The following is a 19,886-nucleotide window of genomic DNA, read 5'->3' as shown; positions in this document are numbered from 1 at the left end:
GGAGCGATTTTGTTTTCGGCTGCCAGTAACCAAAATGGCGCCAATAGCCTTTGCCCATACTATGTCACAGAGGCTTTCGGCACCATTGGTCAGCTCCTGTCACATGATAGGAGCACAAGATGGCGCCGATGGCCATGTGACAGGGGCTGACCAATAGCGCCGAAAGCCCCTGTGACATGGTAGTTCGGGCTATTCGGCACCATTTTGAGGCGCAGGGCTTGCACTACACCGGGCACGGAGGACAAATGGAAGCCGGGATCCCGCTGGACCCCCAGGGATCTACGTAAGTCTTAGGGAGGGATCGGGATCAGGGGGGGGGGGGGTGTATTATAGCTAATTTAAATGTTTGGGGTGGTTTTTTATTTAAAAAAAAAAATTTGTGCCCCTCTCCCCAGGCAAACCCGAAAACCGAATTTTCCCCGAAATTTGGGGAAAATGCATTTCGGGGACAACGAAACAGCAACGAAGTAGGAAATTTCGTTCAATTTCCTACTTCGGGCGAAAAACGATACACATCTCTAATATTAAAGAGAACCTAGAAAAAGGATTCATTCGTCCTTCTGATTCCCCTGCTGGGGCGGGGTTCTTCTTCGTTACGAAAAAGGACGGCAGTTTACACCCTTGTATTGATTACAGGGGGCTCAATGCCATAACCTGCAAAGACCAATATCCCCTGCCCCTTATCAGTGAACTGTTTGACAGCCTTGAAGGGGCACAGATCTTTTCCAAGTTGGATCTGAGAGGTGCGTACAACCTAGTATGCATCCAACCTGAAGATATCTGGAAAACCTCATTTAATACAAGGGCTAGTCATTACGAATATACTGTGATGCCCTTTGGGCTATGAATTGCCCAAGCGGTCTTTCATTGCCTTATGAATGAGATCTTCCGAGACCTTTTGTATTCCTTTGTAGTCATATACCTTGACGACATCCTGATCTTTTCCAAAGACCTTGAATCTCATCGAGATCATGTTCTGATTGTCCTGCAGCATCTGAGAGAGGACCATCTGTACGCCAAGCTGGAAAAATGCCTGTTTGAGCGTAATCGCTTACCCTTCTTAGGGTATATCATATCCAACCAAGGATCCAGAGACAGTCCAGGGGATCTGCGACTGGCCTCAGCCAGTAGGCCTACGAGTCTTACAACATTTCCTTGTCTTTACCAATTATTACCAGAGCTTCATTGCCAATTAATCTACCTTAGTTGCCCCACTCACTGCTATGACTAGGAAAGGGGCCAACACTCGGGTGTGGATACCTAAAGCACAAGCTGCCTTTCAGACGATCAAGGAGGCGTTCTGGCCTTGCCTTCAGCATCCTGACCCTAGACGTCCATTCATCATAGAAGTTGATGCCTCTGCAATTGGCGCAGGAGCCGTCTTGAGCCAGTTTTCCCCTTAGAGTAAACTGATACCCTATTCATTCTACTCACATAAGTTTTCTCCTATGGAACAATGTTATACCGTTGGTGACCAAGAACTCCTCGCAGTCGTTGGCCCTCCAAGAATGGTGCCCCTGGTTGGAAGGAGCGTAACACATGTTTACCATCTTCACTGACCATAAGAACCTTGAGCATCTTAAATAGGCTCAACTCCTGAACCCCCGACAAGCCCAATGGGCACTCTTCTTTGAACGGATTAACTTCGTTCTCTGTTTCCATCCAGGTTCCAAGAACCTCTGTGCTGATGCACTATCAAGATCATTTGAACCTGAAGATTAAACACTGTTTGTAAAGACGGTATACAAACACTTTTAAATAAAATAAATAAATAAATATCCTGCCTTTATATCCCTTGCTGTGAACACTACAGTTCCTACTGGAAAAACCGTCATTCCGCGTAGATTACATGTTCTGAAATGGGCTAACCAAATTGGTAGTGTGGTAATAATGGGAGATTTCAATTACTCCAATATTGACTGGGTAAATGTATCATCAGTACATGCTAGAGATATAAAGTTCCTGGATGGAATAAATGACATTTTTATGGAGCAATTGGTTCAGGAACCGACAAGAGAGGGAGAAATTTTAGATCTAATTCTCAGAGGAGCACAGGATTTGGTGAGAGAGGTAACAGTGGTAGGGTCGATTGGCAATAGTGATCATAATATGATCAAATTTGAATTAATGACTGGAAGGAGGACAGTAAGCAAATCCACGGCTCTCGTGCTAAACTTTCAAAAAGGAAACTTTGATAAAATGAGAAAAATAGAAAAAAACTGAAAGGAGCAGCTACAAAGGTAAAAAGTGTGGAAGAGGCGTGGTCATTGTTAAAAAGTATCATCCTAGAAGCACAGTACAGATGTATTCCACACATTAAGGAAAGAAGGCAAAATGATTACTGGCATGGTTAAAAGGGGAGGTGAAAGAAGCTATTTTAGCCAAAAGATCTTCATTCAAAAACTGGAAGAAGGATCCAACAGAAGAAAATAGGATAATGCATAAACATTGGCAAGTTAAATGCAAGACATTGATAAGACAGGCTAAGAGAGAATTTGAAAAGAAGTTGGCTGTAGAGGCAAAAACTCACAGTAAAATCTTTTTAAAATATATCCGAAACAGCCTGTGAGGGAGTCAGTTGGACCGTTAGATGATCGAGGGGTTAAAGGGGCATTTAGAGAAGATAAGGCCATCGCAGAAAGATTAAATGATATTTTTGCTTCGGTGTTTAATGAAGGGGATGCTGGGGAGGAGGAGGAATAGCCTAGAGGAGGAATAGCCTAGCGGTTAGAGCAGTGGACTATGAACAAGGAGACCAAGGTTCAAGTCCCGCTGTTGCTCCTTGTGACCTTGGGCAAGTCACTTTACTCTACATTGCCTCAGGTACAAAAACTTAGATTGTAAGCCTGCTGGGGATAGAGAAATACCTACAGTACCTGAATGTAAACTGGTGTGATATCTCAATTGAGATTGAATGTTGGTATATAAAAAAAAAAAAAAAAGGGTAATGATTCAGATGGACTGAACAAAATCACGGTGAACCTAGAAGATGTGGTAGACCTGATTGACAAACTGAAGAGTAGTAAATCACCTGGACCGGATGTTATACACCCCAGAGTTCTGAAGGAACTAAAAAATGAAATCACAGACCTATTAGTAAAAATTTGTAACCCCTGATTAAAATCTTCCATTGTACCTGAAGACAGGAGGATAGCTAATTTAATTCCAATAATTAAAAAGGGCTCCAGGAGTGATCCGGGAAACTACAGACCAGTTAGCCTGACTTCAGTGCCAGGAAAAATAGTGGAAAGTGTTCTAAATATCAAAATCATAGAACATATAGAAAGACATGGTTTAATGGAACAAAGTCAGCATGGCTTTACCCAGGGCAAGTCTTGCCTCACAAATCTGCTTCACTTTTTTGAAGGAGTTAATAAACATGTGGATAAAGATGAACTGGTAGATGTAGCGTACTTGGATTTTCAGAAGGCATTTGACAAAGTTCCTCATGAGAGGCTTCTAGGAAAAGTAAAAAGTCATGGGATAGGTGGCGATGTCCTTTCGTGGATTACAAACTGGCTAAAAGACAGGAAACAGAGAGTAGGATTAAATGGACAATTTTCTCAGTGGAAATGAGTGGGCAGTGGATTGCCTCAGGGATCTATATTGGGACCCTTACTTTTCAATGTATTTATAAATGATCTGGAAAGAAATACGAAGAGTGAGGTAATCAAATTTGCAAATGATACAAAATTGTTCAGAGTAGTTAAATCACAAGCAGATTGTGATAAATTGCAGGAAGATCTTGTGAGACTGGAAAATTGGGCATTGAAATGGCAGATGAAATTTAATGTGGATAAGTGCAAGATGATGCATATAGGGAAAAATAACCCATGCTATAGTTACACAATGTTAGGTTCCATATTAGGTGCTAGTTGACAAAATATATTAGTCAAGTCTAGTTAGAGAAAATGTGATGAAATTGCTAAAATTTTACACTTTATTGAACAAAGATTTTTTAATGTTTTCTCTTTTTATAAAAAGTTATTAAATTTTGGTGAAGGGAAGACCTCAGTATTGGCACAAAATCTGACGATTCAGAAATTTACCAGCCAATTGTTACAATCACCGGTCTCATCCCTTTCTTTAATTAAAATGTTCTGTCAAAGAATTATGAAAAGTTATTGAGGAGCAATTGGGTTATATCTTGTAACATGAATTTTTTAAAAAACCGGCTCTTTTTGATTGTTCAATAAAGTGTATAATTTTAGCAGTTTCATCACATTTTCTCTAACTAATCTTGACTAATATATTTTGTAACTAGTCAATTATTTTTGCAATCATTTGGAGACCAGTTGTCCCCCGATTTATTGATTCATTCCATATTAGGTGCTACCACCCAAGAAAGAGATCTAGGCGTCATAGTGGATAATAACACATTGAAATCGTCGGTTCAGTGTGCTGCGGCAGTCAAAAAAGCAAACAGAATGTTGGGAATTATTAGAAAGGGAATGGTGAATAAAACGGAAAATGTCAAAATGCCTCTGTATCGCTCCATGGTGAGATCGCATCTTGAATACTGTGTACAATTCTGGTCGCCACATCTCAAAAAAGATATACTGTATTTTTCGCTTCATAAGACGCACTTATTTTTCCCCAAAAGTGGGGAAAAAATGTCTGTGCTTCTTATGGAGCGAATGTAGCGTCTCTCCCTCTCATGCCGTCCCCCTCTCCTCCTCCCAACTCAGCCCAATCAGTATGGCGCAGGACAAACATCAGCTGTTTCAACCGCGAGCGCTATGGAGGCCCTTCCAGTTCAAACAGCTCACTGCTGGTCTGCTGTTCCCTGGATGCCACCGACCTTCGCAGTAAGATGCACCCCGTGGTACCCCGGGAACAGCAGACCGGCAGGGAACTGTTTGAACTGTAGGAGCCTCTGTAGCGCATGCGGTTCAAACAGCTGATGTTTGACCTGCGACTTACTGACTGGGCCAAGTTGGGAGGAGGAGGGGGACCTGCACCACGCCGAGCCTCGCAGTAAGATGCACCCCGGGAACAGCAGACCGGCAGGGAGCTGAAGCTCTGCCGGCAGAAGATGATACATGGCATCAAAGTTAGTACAGGCCATTTCCTTAGATATATTAGATGTTTCATGCATTTCACCTGCGCCACCATACTGAATGGGCTGAGTTGGGAGGAGGAGGAGGGGGACGGCGCATGAGAGGGAGAGACGCTACATTTGCTCCAGGGGGAGCTCTGTACAGATCCCATCATGGGGACAGAATTTTTTTTTCTTATTTTCCTCCTCTAACTCCTAGGTGCGTCTTATGGTCAGGGGCATCTTATGGACCAAAAAATACAGTAGTTGCGATGGAGAAGGTACAGAGAAGGGCGACCAAAATGATAAGGGAAATGGAACAGCTCCCCTATGAGGAAAGACTAAAGAGGTTAGGACTTTTCAGCTTGGAGAAGAGACGAATGAGGGGAATATGATAGAGGTGTTTAAAATCATGAGAGGTCTAGAACAGGTAGCTGTGAATTAGTTATTTACTCTCAGATAAGACTAGGGGGTACTCCATGAAGTTAGCATGTGGCACATTTAAAACTAATCGGAGAAAGTTCTTTTTCACTCAACGCACAATTAAACTCTGAAATTTGTTGCCAGAGGATGTGGTTAGTGCAGTTCGGGGTAGATTTTTAAACAGCGCGATTTGGCCTACTTTTGCTTGCGCATCAGACTCAAGCAAAAGTACGCTGGATTTTAGTAGATACGCGCGGAGCCGCGCGTATCTGCTAAAAACCTGGATCGGCGCGTGCAAGGCTATTGATTTTGTATAGCCGGCGCGCGCCGAGCCGCACAGCCTACCCCCGTTCCCTCCAAGGCCGCTCCGAAATCGGAGCAGCCTCGGAGGGAATCCTCTAATGCCCTCCCCTCACCATCCCCTCCCTTCCTCTACCTAACCCACCCACCCGGCCCTGTCTACACCCCCCCCTTACCTTTCTCCGGGGATTTACGCCTCCCGGAGGGAGAAGTAAATCCCCGCGCGCCAGCGGGCCTGCTGCGCGCCGGGACGCGACCTGGGGGCGGGTACGGAGGGCGCGGCCACGCCCCCGGACCATAGCCACGCCCCCGTACCCGCCCCCAAACCGCTGCCGACGCCCCCGAAACGCCGCGACGACCGGGCCCGCCCCCGACACGCCCCCCTCCGAAAACCCCGGGACTTACGCGAGTCCCGGGGTCTGCGCGCGCCGGTAGGCCTCTTTGAATGTAGGCATACCGGCGCGCAGGGCCCTGCTCGCCTAAATCCGCCCGGTTTTGGGCGGATTTAGGCGAGCAGGGCTCTGAAAATCCGCCCCTTAGTGTAGCTGTATTTAAAAAAGGATTGGATAAGTTCTTGGAGGAGAAGTCCATTACCTGCTATTAAGTTCACTTAGAGAATAGCCACCGCCATTAGCAATGGTAACATGGAATAGACTTAGTTTTTGGGTACTTGCCAGGTTCTTATGGCCTGGATTGGCCACTGTTGGAAGCAGGATGCTGGGCTTGATGGACCCTTGGTCTCACCCAGTATGACATGTTCTTTTGTTCTTATGAGCTACTTATTAGGTTAACTTAGCCAGATAAGTGCTGATATTTGGACTTAGCCTGTTAAGTTAACTGGATAAATTAGACCTGCTCAATAGCAGGTGGATGGCACATTGAAATCGTCGGTTTGATGTGCTGTGGCAGTCAAAAAAGCAAACAGAATGTTGGTAATTATTAGAAAGGGAATGGTGAACAAAACGGAAAATGTCATAATGCCTCTGTATCGCTCCATGGTGAGACAGCATCTTGAATACCGTGTACAATTCTGGTCGCCACATCTCAAAAAAGATATAATTGCGATGGAGAAGGTACAGAGAAGGGCTACCAAAATGATAAGGGTAATGGAGCAGCTCCCCTATGAGGAAAGAGTAAAGAGGTTAGGACTTTTCAGCTTGGAGAAGAGACGACTGAGGGGGATATGATAGAGGTGTTTAAAATCATGAGAGGTCTAGAACGGGTAGATATGAATAGGTTATTTACTCTTTCGGATAATAGAAAGACTAGGGGGCACTCCATGAAGTTAGCATGGGGCACATTTAAAACTAATCGGAGAAAGTTCTTTTTTACTCAATGCACAATTAAACTCTGGAATTTGTTGCCAGAGGATGTGGTTAGTGCAGTTAGTATAGCTGTGTTTAAAAAAGGATTGGATAAGTTCTTGGAGGAGAAGTCCATTACCTGCTATTAAGTTCACCTAGGGGTTTGCGCCTGCGCGATCGCAGGCGCAAACAAAAGTACGCTGGATTTTATAAGATACGCGCGTAGCTGCGCGTATCTTCTAAAATTGGCAGCCTTGCGCCCAAAATCGGCGCAAGGCTGCCGATTTTGGGCAGCCGGCGCACGCCGAGACGCACAGCCTGCCTCCGTTCCCTCCGAGGCCGCTCCAAAATCGGAGCGGCCTCGGAGGGAACTCTCTTTTCGCCCTCCCCTCACCTTCCCCTCCCTTCCTCTACCTAACCCACCCCCCCGGCCCTATCTAAACCCCCCCTACCTTTATCCATGGATTTACGCCTCCCGGAGGGAGACGTAAATCCACGTGCGCCAGCGAGCTGCTGGCGCGCCGAGACCGGACCCGGGGGTGGTTCCGAAGGGCGCGGCTACGCCCCCGGAACGCCCCGGCCCGAAACCATGCCCCCGGGCCCGCCCCCTAAACACCGCGCCCCGCCCCCAAAACGCCGCGTCGTTCGGCCCCGCCCCTGACACACCCCCGACACGCCCCCTTCCGAAAACCCCGGGACCTACGCGCGTCCCGGGGTTCTGCGCACGCCGGCAGCCTATGGAAAATAGGCGCGCCGGCGTGCAAGGCCATGCTCGCGTAAATCCGGGTGGATTTACGCGAGCAGGGCTTTGAAAATCCGCCAGCTAGAGAATAGCCACTGCCATTAGCAACGGTAACATGGAATAGACTTAGTTTTGGGGTACTTGCCAGGTTCTTATGGCCTGGATTGGCCACTGTTGGAAACAGGATGCTGGGCTTGATGGACCCTTGGTCTGACCCAGTATGGCATATTCTTATGTTCTTATGTTATGTTTAGATATAACTTATCCATTTAACTAGGACTTATCTGGGTATATTCAGCGGAAATACAACAAAATGACATTGACCTCAGGACTCACCAACACCAGTTTTAAATACTGACCCAGTGGGGCAGGAGCAACTGGGGATCACCCCTGTCCCATTTGGATGTCTAGACCCCATGGACATGGTAAGATGGGTAATGGCAGCTAAAACAGTAACAGAGTTTAAGAGGGCAAAGAGGTTATATAGGGGAAGCATCTCCCAACCACTTGATGTGAATAAAATCCATCTGTGAAAGATAAACATGTGATTCTTTTAGCCAATCAATAGTACTGGAGGTTGTACTAAGTTGCTTATTGGCTAGAATTTCCTTTAGATTGTGCTGCACTCCTGTGTGTTTCTTCATGTAAAGCATAGATGACTGGGGCTGCTAGAGAAATATTCGGATGAGGGAAGCAAGCTTATGAAAGATAAGAGCTATTATGAGTTAAAGATTGGATTCTACTTTTGGGATCTTAAGTTAATTGTTTATAATTTTTTAATTTTTAGTAGTTCAGTAAAGCCCCTGATGCAGCAGTCAAGGAAAAATGCTGACCATGTTGGATATGGACATTTGAAAATGAGAACCAATTCCAATGAAGAACTTTGGACTTGGATTGTTGGATTTTACAGTTATTCACAGTGGAAGTTTTGGAGATAAGTTTATTTTTTCAAATTAATGGCATTATTGAAATTATAAGCATTTTCTTGAAAGCAAAAAACAGATATTAGTTTTTTTTAAGACATGATTAAGAAAATTGAGTTGAGCGAGATTGTTCAACTGATAGCTCTTTGAAGTGTTTTCCTTTCATAAATAGATTATATACTGTAGGTGTTTTGCTGTGAAGCATTTGGGGTCTATTTCTTAATTGCATCACAGCCGCAGAATATCTTTTGGTTTTGAATCCACTAGGACATCTAACATCTCATATTAACCTTTTGCCATACACTATGGCAGTTTCAACACCCATTGTTCAATCAGGCAAATATGGTACTATGAACATTTAAATATGCGCCACTAGGTTGTGATTTCTGCTCTCTCCATCTTTTACCAACTGAGGACCCTATCAGGCTGATGCAATACAGTGTGCTCACCCTAGCACACAGCTTGCCACACGGTTGGACGTGTTTTGGACGTACTAGAATAACTCCCGATGCAATAATGGGATTAGTGAGTCCAAAACGCCTGTCCAAAGTAGCGCATAGCTAATAGCGCTCATAACATGTAAATGCCATGTAGATGAGGCTATTAGCTATTACCCACGATGCAAAAAATCACCATGTGCCCAACATGTACGTTTTAACATGCAAAACATATCGTCGGCCCTGTAGCTGGAGTTAAGTCTTCATGTACTTCCAAGCTGCCACCAAAAAAGCTCAGAAAATACTGCTTTTCTGTGGTTCCTTTTATTTTGTATCGGGACGATGCGAAATAGGAGGAAAAAAAATCTTGATGGCAGTCAAGGTAGGAAAACGGATGCTCAATTTACGGGTGTCCATTTTCTTAACCAATGGCTCTCCGCGGGTTAGGAAATGGGCACTTGTTAATTGAGCGTCCGTTTTCCTAATTGGCACACAGCCACATCTCCTGGGTGCCTGATGCAATGGACGCGCTAGGGAAGCACAATTTATCCCTAGCGTGTCCTTTTTAGCACGACGACTCATTTGCCTATTGCATTGGGCACCGAGGAGAGGGGGATGTGTGCGCACATTGAAAAAGCATGCACCCAGTTTGGACACACATTTTTTCGTGCTTGATATTGCATCGGCCCCTTTGTGTTTTTCCCATGCGCTCTTAAACTCTGTTACTGTTTTAGCTGCTATCACCCAACCTGAGGGGGCATTCCATGTTTCCACCATCCTTTCCATAGAAAAGATTTTTCCTGATATTTCTCCTTAATCTAGCCCCTTACAGCCTCATATCAAGTCTGTTTACCCCTTTTGTATAAACTAGTAGAAGAGAGGAGGAACAGCAAAGCAGAAGACTATATTATGGAGACTGCTTCAATGATAAGGGCTTGATTTGCTTCTCCTCTGTTTCTACGCTCTCCCATCCTCACCCATTATCTGCTGTCAGTAAGCCCCTGTATATGTGGCTTTCAAGCTGGGTGGGCTATTTGATGGATTCTTTGCCAAGGATTGGAGGGGAGGGGATGTTTTTCTTGATTCAATGCAAATAGTGAGAGAACGTTTGCTGGCTATTCTGTCAGTGTGGATATAAGCTGTTTGCTGGCTTCACAGACTACAGAGGTGGACAGGTTCTCTCTTATTTCTACAGTATATGTATTTCTCATAGGTTGCTGCTGAGGCCCTGCATGACCTGCGGACCGTTTCTAGAACACACTTCCTAGAGCCATCCACTTGCAATAAAATCAACTTTATTCACTTCATAATTGTAACTTTCCTTTCCTAGGACACCAGGATTTCCCAGTAAGATACTTTGGTCAAAGCTATAGACCAACCCAATTTCCTAGGACCACATAGAATTTACTTCCCAACTGTACCTTTTGCAGATTCAAAATCTTTAACCGCAGGGCAAATCCTTTTTACCTGACTCTCCTTCTCTCTCTGTCTAAAGGCAGAGCTCCCCTCTCTTTTAACAGACACACTGATTGCAAGCAGCAGCTTTGAAACTAGTCTCAGAAGTGTCCCCCAATTATTAACACGGTTTTCTGTGGTTGCTGCCTTCACTTTAATTGATCGTCTGCCAAAGGTCTCCAAACTACATTTCCCAGCAGCCTTGTACTTTTTGGCTGGCTTTACAATTCCCTAGCCAACTCTTGTTCAGGTTTTTCTTTCCATCTTGAAGCAGTATTACCCCTGGACCTTACTTCAGAGCTGGAATCTCTTAAGTATTCTGTCTCTCTAGGCTGCTTTAATGTGTGTGAAGCCCCTGCTTCATCACAGCATTCAGCAGTAATCCAGCCTGCATTTTTTGCTATGCCGGCCACAGTGGCAAGACAGTGCACATTTACTGCTGAAACCACTCTTGCACCGCTAATCCAAGATGACAGTGACACATCTAGCGAACACAATTCATTCAAAGGCAGTAAATATGATGATTTTCCTCCAGACAAGGAAAGTTAATTTAACTCGGATAAAGAGGAATTGTTGCCAACAGCAGATGAGATGCCAATAATTCCAAGTGATAAGTGAGGAAAGAGCACCCTGTACCATTATGGAAGAGGCAGGAGACTTACAGCAGCATAGTCAACAGAAGCAGAACCACCAATCCCAGAAAACATTTCAGATGCTGACATAAAAGGCAAGAATGGCATAGTATGGCAAGAAATTCCATAGCCAGTCCATAATTTAAAAACAGTGAAAAACACAGTCAATGAACATACTGGGCAAACATGATACTAAAACATTATAGTAAAGCAAAGTTTCAGCCTGTTTGTCTCAGACAGTATTCCGTCTTTCATACAAGAAACAAAAGGGCAGGATGCAAGTACAGACGATGGCATGAGATCATCCTGAGAACACCAAGGAAGATGACTTATGTATGCAAAAAATGCGAGAATGGACAGTAGCCAGGGCTGAAGCCTTGACGACTGGCACTACTGCTCACATATTTCAGACTTGTGCTTTCTGGGGTAGATTTTCAAAGGATAGGCTCGGTGGTGCGCACAAGCCCCGGGATGCATGTATGTCCTGGGGCTTTGAAAAAGGGGCGGGAAGGGGATGGGGCCATGGGTGTGGCACCGGTCCGGGGGCAGGACCGAGGCCTCCGGCACAGAGGCCGTGCCGGGGGATGGCGTGCCAGCAGCTGACCAACGCGCGCAAGTTACGCCCGCCAACTCCTGAAGCAAAGGTGGGAGGGGGATTTAGGTAGGGCTGAGGGGTGGATTAGACAGGGGAAGGGAGGGAGGGGAAGGTGGGGGGAGCGGAAGGAAAGTTCCCTCCGAGGCCACTCCGATTTTGGAGCGGCTTCGGAGGGAATGGGGAAAGCCATCGGGGCTCCCCTAGGGCTCGGCGCACACAAGGTGCACAAGTGTGCACCCCTTTGAGTGCACTGACCCCGGATTTTATAACGTGCGTGGCAGCGTGCGCATGTTATAAAATGAGGGGTACTTTTGTGCGCGCTGGGAAGCACATACAAATATACCCCACGTGCGCTTCTTTAAAAATCTACCCCTCTGTGTCTAACACAGAGGGGTAGATTTTCTGGCTGTTCGCAGAAGCCTACCGCTGAAGGATCTCCTCAACCATCACTGACTCTCACTCTCCCACCCCTCCCCAATCCCTACCCCCCCCTCTTTTCCCTCTCACGTTCCCCCCCACCCAACCTCACCCTTTCCTTCTCCCTCTGGACATACCATGCTAATAACTGCCTAGGATAAACCTATGTTTATGTATCCTACAGTTTTTTGTTGATTTATATATTTATCTCTCTCTAATTGTTTCTTAGTTTAAACTCTGTACTGTCTTCCATTGCCCAGGTTTTACGCTCCCTGTTTAATGTAACTTTACTTTCTACCTTGATGTTAATTGGTTTCCCCTCAGTTACATTGTAAACCGGTACGATAAGACCTAGTCTTGAGCATCGGTATAGTAAAAGAAATTAAATAAATAAATAAATAACACTGAGGAATAGAAGCAAGCCATTTCTACTGAATGTAGACCACGGAGATAACTTGTTGATTTAGCCACGGACGCAAGTCTTCGAGATGAATGTTGCTTAACTGAAGTCGTTACAGGAGATGGAGTTTTGCTTTTGAAGAGCGGTTTCCCCTGAAGCAGGACCGAGTAGTCCAATACACGATCGTGTCGGGACTGTTGGTTTGATCAAATACAGATGAGTATTGCTTTAAAGATTCTCATATGGGAGGAAAATTACCTGGAGAGACCTCTCCCTGAGAGAGGTTTTGGTTGGGACTTATTTGTGAGTTTTACTCCCTCAACGACGCACCCGGAGGAGATACCACTTCCGTGTTCTGGTTCCGCCCCCCGAGATGTCACCGTCGGGGGATGGATTTTCCTGCCTTTAAAATTCAAGCGGCTACGGCGTGGAACCGGAGGAAAATTACCTGGAGAGACCTCTCCCTGAGAGAGGTTTTGGTTGGGACTTATTTGTGAGTTTACTCCCTCATTGACGCACCCGGAGGAGATACCACTTCCGTGTTCTGGCTCCGCCCCCCGTGATGTCACCATCGGGGGACAGATTTTCCTGCCTTTACAATTCAAGTGGCTACGGCGTGGAACCGGAGGAAAATTACCTGGAGAGACCTCTGTCTGAGAGAGGTTTTGGTTGGGACTTATTTGTGAGTTTTACTCCCTCATCGACGCACCCGGAGGAGATACCACTTCCGTGTTCTGGCTCCGCCCCCCGTGATGTCACCGTCGGGGGACGGATTTTCCTGCCTTTAAAATTCAAGCGGCTATGGTGCGCCGCCGTTGGCACACAGCCTAAGCCGCGCACCAAAGGGGCGCGCCCCTTCTAAAAAAATTTTTTTCCTTGGAAATTTCCATTATATCTTTATGGGCAGGAAGAGGAAAGTAAAAGTTCAGACTTCTCTCCTGGAGCCTCTTTGAGGGAACCGATGGACAGACACATTGAAAGAGGGGTAAGTCAAGCTATAAGAAGAAATGTTTCGGATATTTCTTTTTCTTCAGGATCCCCTGAAGTCCAACGACCACAGCAGTTAACTCAACCAAATCTTGAAGATCCTGATATTACATCTCAGACTTTGAGTGATTTAGATAAAGTTGATATTCATTCTATAAAAGTAACATCTAATTTAGATATTGTTTCAGATCAATTGGACCCAGGCTTGATGGAAACGGCCGGGGGATCCATTGTTCCAGAGAACATTACTTTACGGGATGTTTGGATGGCATTAGATAATTTACAGAAAATAATGGCTAACTATTGAACAAAATAGAATTATTACCGCTGAATTTAAAAATGTTATAGAGGGGCACAGTAATCGTTTATCACAGTTAGAAGAACAAAATAAAAATTTGTCTACCCAAATAGATGTGCTTAAAGAAGTGATTAATTCCTATATAAAGGATGGGTTAGTAATCCATAGACAGATGGAAAATCTTGAGAATCAAAATCGTGTGCGAAATTTGAGGTTATTAAATTTTCCAGAAACAAGATTAATATCTGCTATGGAATTACTGAAAAAATATTTGGTTGAGATATTGTCTATTGAGTCAATTGATGAGGCCAGTATATCTAAAATATATTATGTTCCAAAATCTAGATTAAATACTCAAGTGGGTTTAGAGGATATGGATGCGGTACAACATTCTCCAAATTTAACCTCATTCTTAGAAGCATCTCAAGATGATATATCACAGAGATCTACTTTGTTAGTGACATTTTGTAGAGAGCGAGATAAGAATCAGGTATTGAAAAAATATTTTGAAAAAAAGGACTACAATTTTTGTGGTCAACGGATTCAGATATTTCCTGATGTGGCCAGGGCAACTCAAGCTAGACGTAAACAATTTTTGACTTTAAAGTCTAGAGTGTTAGCCCTGGGGGCAACATTCTACTTAAAGTACCCATGTAAGTGCTCTGTGGTACATCAGAAAAATAAATTTATCTTCCAAGATCCCTCCCATTTAGAGTCATTTTTAGTGGATAAAGAAATAGTTGAGAAGTGAACTGCAAAAAAAATTTATATTCTCTCCTTAATCTGTAAAGTTGAATACAGTTTACCTTTTAATTATTACCTGTTAAACCTCCCATGATGTGGACTAAATATGCTTAATTGAATGAGAATAATGTGAGAGTATTTATTACATGTTTATCTTCATAAAGCATATTTTCTTGGTTTTTTTGCAATGTAAAATTGTTTAAAGAACTCAATAAAATATAAATAATAAAAAAAAAAGATTCTCATATGACTATCTATACGGGATTGTTTTCCAAATATTGCAAAATTTTGCGTAAGGATTACAAGTATTTTGCTCCATTGTTCGTTCTTCAATGACATACCCTTGGCAGGATTAATATTAGAGTGTGTCAGCTTCAGTTGGTCTGGTTTTAGGAAAACCTCGTAATAAAAAACAAAAAAACTCATAAAATTAGTTATCAATTAAATAAAGTAAATGAACCAATAACCAGAATTATGAGTTTGATACAAAGACAAACTCATTGAGTGTGGGTCCTACAAAGCATATATGTGAATTACTGTATATGTGGTTATAATTCAAATGGAATAATTTTGACCAGTGAAACCTATTGTGATTTGTGAGTGTGTTGCACTTTTTGAGGGTTTCTGGAATACGTTAGTTACAGGGCGGTTTTTGTGATTGAGATCGCCCTTTGAAATAAGACAGACATAGATGCCAAGGTAGTTAATTCTCTTCTAGTTCTGTCCCAAGAGATAATGTGAAGATGATGTGATTAGGAAAAAATGCCATCTATCAGGAAAGGGATACCATTAATTTCCTTTGGAGTGTTACGCAAAGGATGGTGAGAATGCAAATTTTCAAATAAACTGAAATAACATAATGCGATCTGAAACTTTTGAAAATTCTATCACATCCTCTGTTTCCCAGAGACAGATTTACTCTGTCTTATTAAACACCATTGAGATGAATTGTCTTTTCATTTGTTCTGTGCTTACCTGGCAAAAAATCATTCACTTGAACATCTAAAGTTAAATGATTACAGGTATTATTTTCTTGTTCTGAAGAGTGGTACACTTTAAGTATCTAAAATAAAGGAAATTAATAAAGCAATTAGACAAGTAAATAGACCTTTAAAGCAAATAAACAAACCCCTCTGTTATGCGTCTCATGAATCTATATAAGTTCACATGGAAGTAGTTGTAAATTCTGAGGAGGTAATTTTCAGAGAGTAAAAATTAGCATATATGCACATAAGTAGCAAGGATTTGCCCATTCCATATTATATTCAATTCTACACATATACTGTATGTTTCGTGTGCACATACATGTGCGTTAAAAAGGTGCAGTCTAGAGGCATTCCAATAGTTATGTGCATAAGTTGCTATTTGAAAAGACAAATGCGCACATTTGGAAAATTGCTTGCGTAATTTTACACTTGCTAATTATCTTGTGTAATTGCTATCAGATTTGTTTGTTGTATTCTATTGACTGAGTAGGGGGTCAGGGAGGAGCTCAGACTTAAGAAACAGAAGGATCTTAATGACATGGAAAAGGACTGGGCGACTTGGCTGAGCAATTGGTAAAATGGTAATTTCAATTACATGCGCATATTTTAAAATATACTGTCTTATGTACATAAATCGGGTTTTACACAAGTCCTACTTTATATTTGTGTATAAAATATATTTGCATATATTTTTAAATTAGGTAGGAAAAGTTTGCAAGTTCAGTGCATTGAAATACTTTCAATGCATTGCATGAATTTGCATGTAAGAATACATACATGCATATTAAGTGGGATAGAGATGCGTGCATTTTATAATATACTCGTATATGATATACTCGTATACTAAAAAGTTTCTGTGCACAATTTAGCATGTATAATTCTGTGTGAGTACTTTCAGTGGAATCATTTTCAAAAGGGAAAATAAGTGCATACACATACATGTACATGCTTACTTTCCCTTTGAAAATTAGTGAAACGTATATATTTGAGGTCTAATTTATGCAGATATTTACAAAATTACCCCATATGCTTTAAATAAAAATGTTGTTTTTATTTGCCAGTATCATATTTACTGCTTGAAGGCATTTAGGTCTTGGATGATTGGACTGAAGATGACCCTAAGGCAGTCACAAAAGCCACCATATTCTAGTTTTGAATATCATATAAGTTCTGATGTCCATTCCAAAGTGTCCAAGAGGCTATCTCCTTTTAGACAGTAATGTGTACCCTTTTTCCAAATAGGGACAGTAACTTTTAAACAAGCATGCGGGCGCATGTGTGTGCATCTGCCGACTTGCGCCCATGGACAAGATAATTTTATAACTTACGTGTGTATATGTTTGCATGTTATAAAATAGGCTAAATGAGCACACATGTGTACACAATTTTAAGTGAGCATGCCTATGTGTGCAAATACCGCTTCTACCGCACATGTGGGAGGATTTTAAAAGATGCAAGCCGACGTAATTGCCAGTTTTCCCAGTTTGTCCCCAGTTCGCCCAGGCAAAGGATAGGACTTATAACCCCCCTAGTTTAAAAGCCTCCCTTCTCCCCTGTTAGCCCTGACCTTTAAACCCCACTGATTGTTTTATTTTTTTTGTTTTATGACTTACACGTCATCCATAGCAGAAGTAAAGGTATGTTGCAGGTGACTCTGGTGCATGGCTGTGCACGTATTTGTATACTGGTTTCAATGCGAAATCCAGGAACCCCCATGCCCCACCCAGATCATGCCCATGCCCCGCCCCTTTTTTGAGAACATTTTTTTGTGTGCGCAGAGGGAGATACATAAGTATCTGGGCGCCTTTTAAAATCCACTTGGTGCGCACTGGCCCAACATATTCACATATTTCCCAGTTTTGCAGCACACCAGGCTTTTAAAATTCACTTTCAATGTTTTAGGGATCTTCAAATTAGGCAATGGAATATTTAAATATGCCAGTCTCCAGACATACAATTCTATAGCTTATTTACTTTTATTTTAGGTAGGTAGGAAGTCACAATGTATCTGTGAAGACAGATACATTGTGAATTCTGTATTATATATTGGTTTTACCTAAAAAGAGGGGAAAACAGAGTTAGGAAAAGAGACAGGGATAGTTCGCCCATATTGGAGCCTAGATGAAGGGTTCCTGCCAATAAAAACCCCTGCCACCATCTTAAGAAATGGAAACTTGAATTGACCCTAAGCGGAGCAGCATGCCTATTGCTGTTCCCTATTTTCCTTTTATTTTTGCTGAGAAAGGACTCCGTGGTTGAGATCTAGGACAGAGATCTGGGGAAGAGTATCCTTTATCCCTTTGAGTACCATGTTTTGGAAATCATTTTCCTCCTTTCCCACCTGTTCTTTGGTATCCTGTGTCCATTTTGATTTTGCTGAGTCCTCTAGGATTCAGGAGCTCAGACAGTTTCCCTTTTGGTTCTGTATGCAGCTGGGGTATGGAAGAACAAGGAGCAGTGGGAGGAGATCTCTGGATAACCACCTTCTCTACGCACAGCCCGACAACAGCTAAATAAAAACACATTTACTTTTTTCTGGGGAGGTCTAGATATAGATTTTAATCTTCCTGGTTTACAGCCTCTGCTTCTCCCTTCCCCATCTCTTACTTTTCTTCTCTTCCTCCATTTAGTTTCTTCCTTTCCAGCTTTTCCCTGTCTCTGCTCCTGTTTCCTGCTGCTCCCTGTCTGTCCTCAGCTCTCCTCTTTCTCCCTAATCCTTCTCCTCTTCTTCCTTGCCCTTCCTCTCCTCCATATGTCTGACTTTGTGTCTCACAAGCATTTACACTTTATTTGCTGGACAGAAATAACCAGGTCACATTTGTAGAATCCTCCCAGCAATTATTTTAGCTTTTGGTTTCATTTTCTGTAAATGCTCATGTATAAGCTGAGAATTTAACACTAAAATATTCCGAAAAAAAAACCCCCAGGATTCAGCTAATCCATAAATCACAAAGTTGAGGCCCACATACTTACAACACTCATTACTACCAATTAACTGTGTTTGTTTTAATTATCTTAAATCATTCAACTCCCCTCCCACCCCCAAAAAAGGTGCCAAGGCCAGGAACCAGCCTGGCCCCTCTGACCCCTTCCATGGGGGTCCTGATCATTAGAAGTGGTAGGAGGGTTGTTGTTCCTATCAATAAGGCTCCAGTCGGCCCTGAAAAAATGTGATTCTTTCCTTCAGTCCCAAAGATCAGTCCAGACAACTGTTCTCCCCTCCTGCGAGGAGGAAAGCTTTTCTGCTGCTATATAAGTCAGTATAACTTGTAACAAAGCTGCTGTCCTGCAGGGATACAGTAAAAAAAAGAAAACCTGCAATTAACTGGTGAACCTTGTCCAAACCGGAACCTGTTTACACACAGAGAAAACAGTGAGATCAAAAACAGGAAGCGGATTCAGAAAGGCATGGGATAAACCCTGTGGATCCCTGAAGACTAGAGGCTGGAAATGAAGAAAAAGGTGCATGGGGGAAACCTTCGCAGAGCAGCAGTTACTACAACTTACCAGTTAGCCTTGATGCTTGTGACATATCTGCAACATCGCTTTCCTCTTCGGTGGCAGGAGAAAGGGGAATTGGATTCAGATGACAGCCAACACTGGGCCCTGACTTTTACAGTCTGGGGTGCTGATACACGACATTAGGAAAAAAGCACAGGATTGCTTCTACAGCTAACTCCAAATATAAAGCACGTTCCACCAACCCAATATGGATTCAGAAAGAACCTAAGCACAGAAACTCTCCTACTCTCTTTGAATAACACAATGCTAAGAGGATTCGACAAAGGCAAATATACCTACTCATTCTCCTTGACTTCTCAGCTGCCTGCGACACAGTAAACCACAATATACACAGTAAACCACCTTTCAGCTGCCTTTGACACAGTAAACCACAATATACTCCTAGAACGACTAGCTGAAATCGGTTTAACTGACACCACCTTAAAATGGTGGTGTCAGTTAAACCAAGTATCAATTAACAACATCCCATCCAAAAAGATTAACCTCAACACTGGAGTTCCCCAAGGATCAGCGTTATCAGCCACTCTATTTAACATATACCTTCTTCCCATTTGCCAACTTCTAAAAGATAATGGAATAAACCACTTCCTCTATGCTGACGACATTCAACTTCTAATTCCCATCCAAAATTCAATTGAAGAAATGTACAAAGAAACATCTGCTCTACTTGTCTTAATTAAACA

The 19,886-nt window shown here is 42.9% G+C and overlaps 1 protein-coding gene across 1 annotated transcript in view; it reads right to left on the bottom strand.

The window, feature by feature from the left end:
• The window catches only part of LOC115092143 (complement C4-A-like), a 274,266-nt gene that overhangs the window by 55,443 nt on the left and 198,937 nt on the right, over positions 1-19,886 (bottom strand). The window contains exon 32 of the mRNA XM_029602749.1: positions 15,671-15,758. Within this exon, the coding sequence (XP_029458609.1) occupies positions 15,671-15,758 (88 nt within the window). The remainder of the gene's footprint in view (positions 1-15,670; positions 15,759-19,886) is intronic.

This window comes from Rhinatrema bivittatum, chromosome 5 (genome assembly GCF_901001135.1).
Source record: "Rhinatrema bivittatum chromosome 5, aRhiBiv1.1, whole genome shotgun sequence".
In the NCBI taxonomy this organism is placed as follows: Eukaryota; Metazoa; Chordata; class Amphibia; order Gymnophiona; family Rhinatrematidae; genus Rhinatrema; species Rhinatrema bivittatum.
This window is presented reverse-complemented; position numbering and strand designations above follow the sequence as displayed.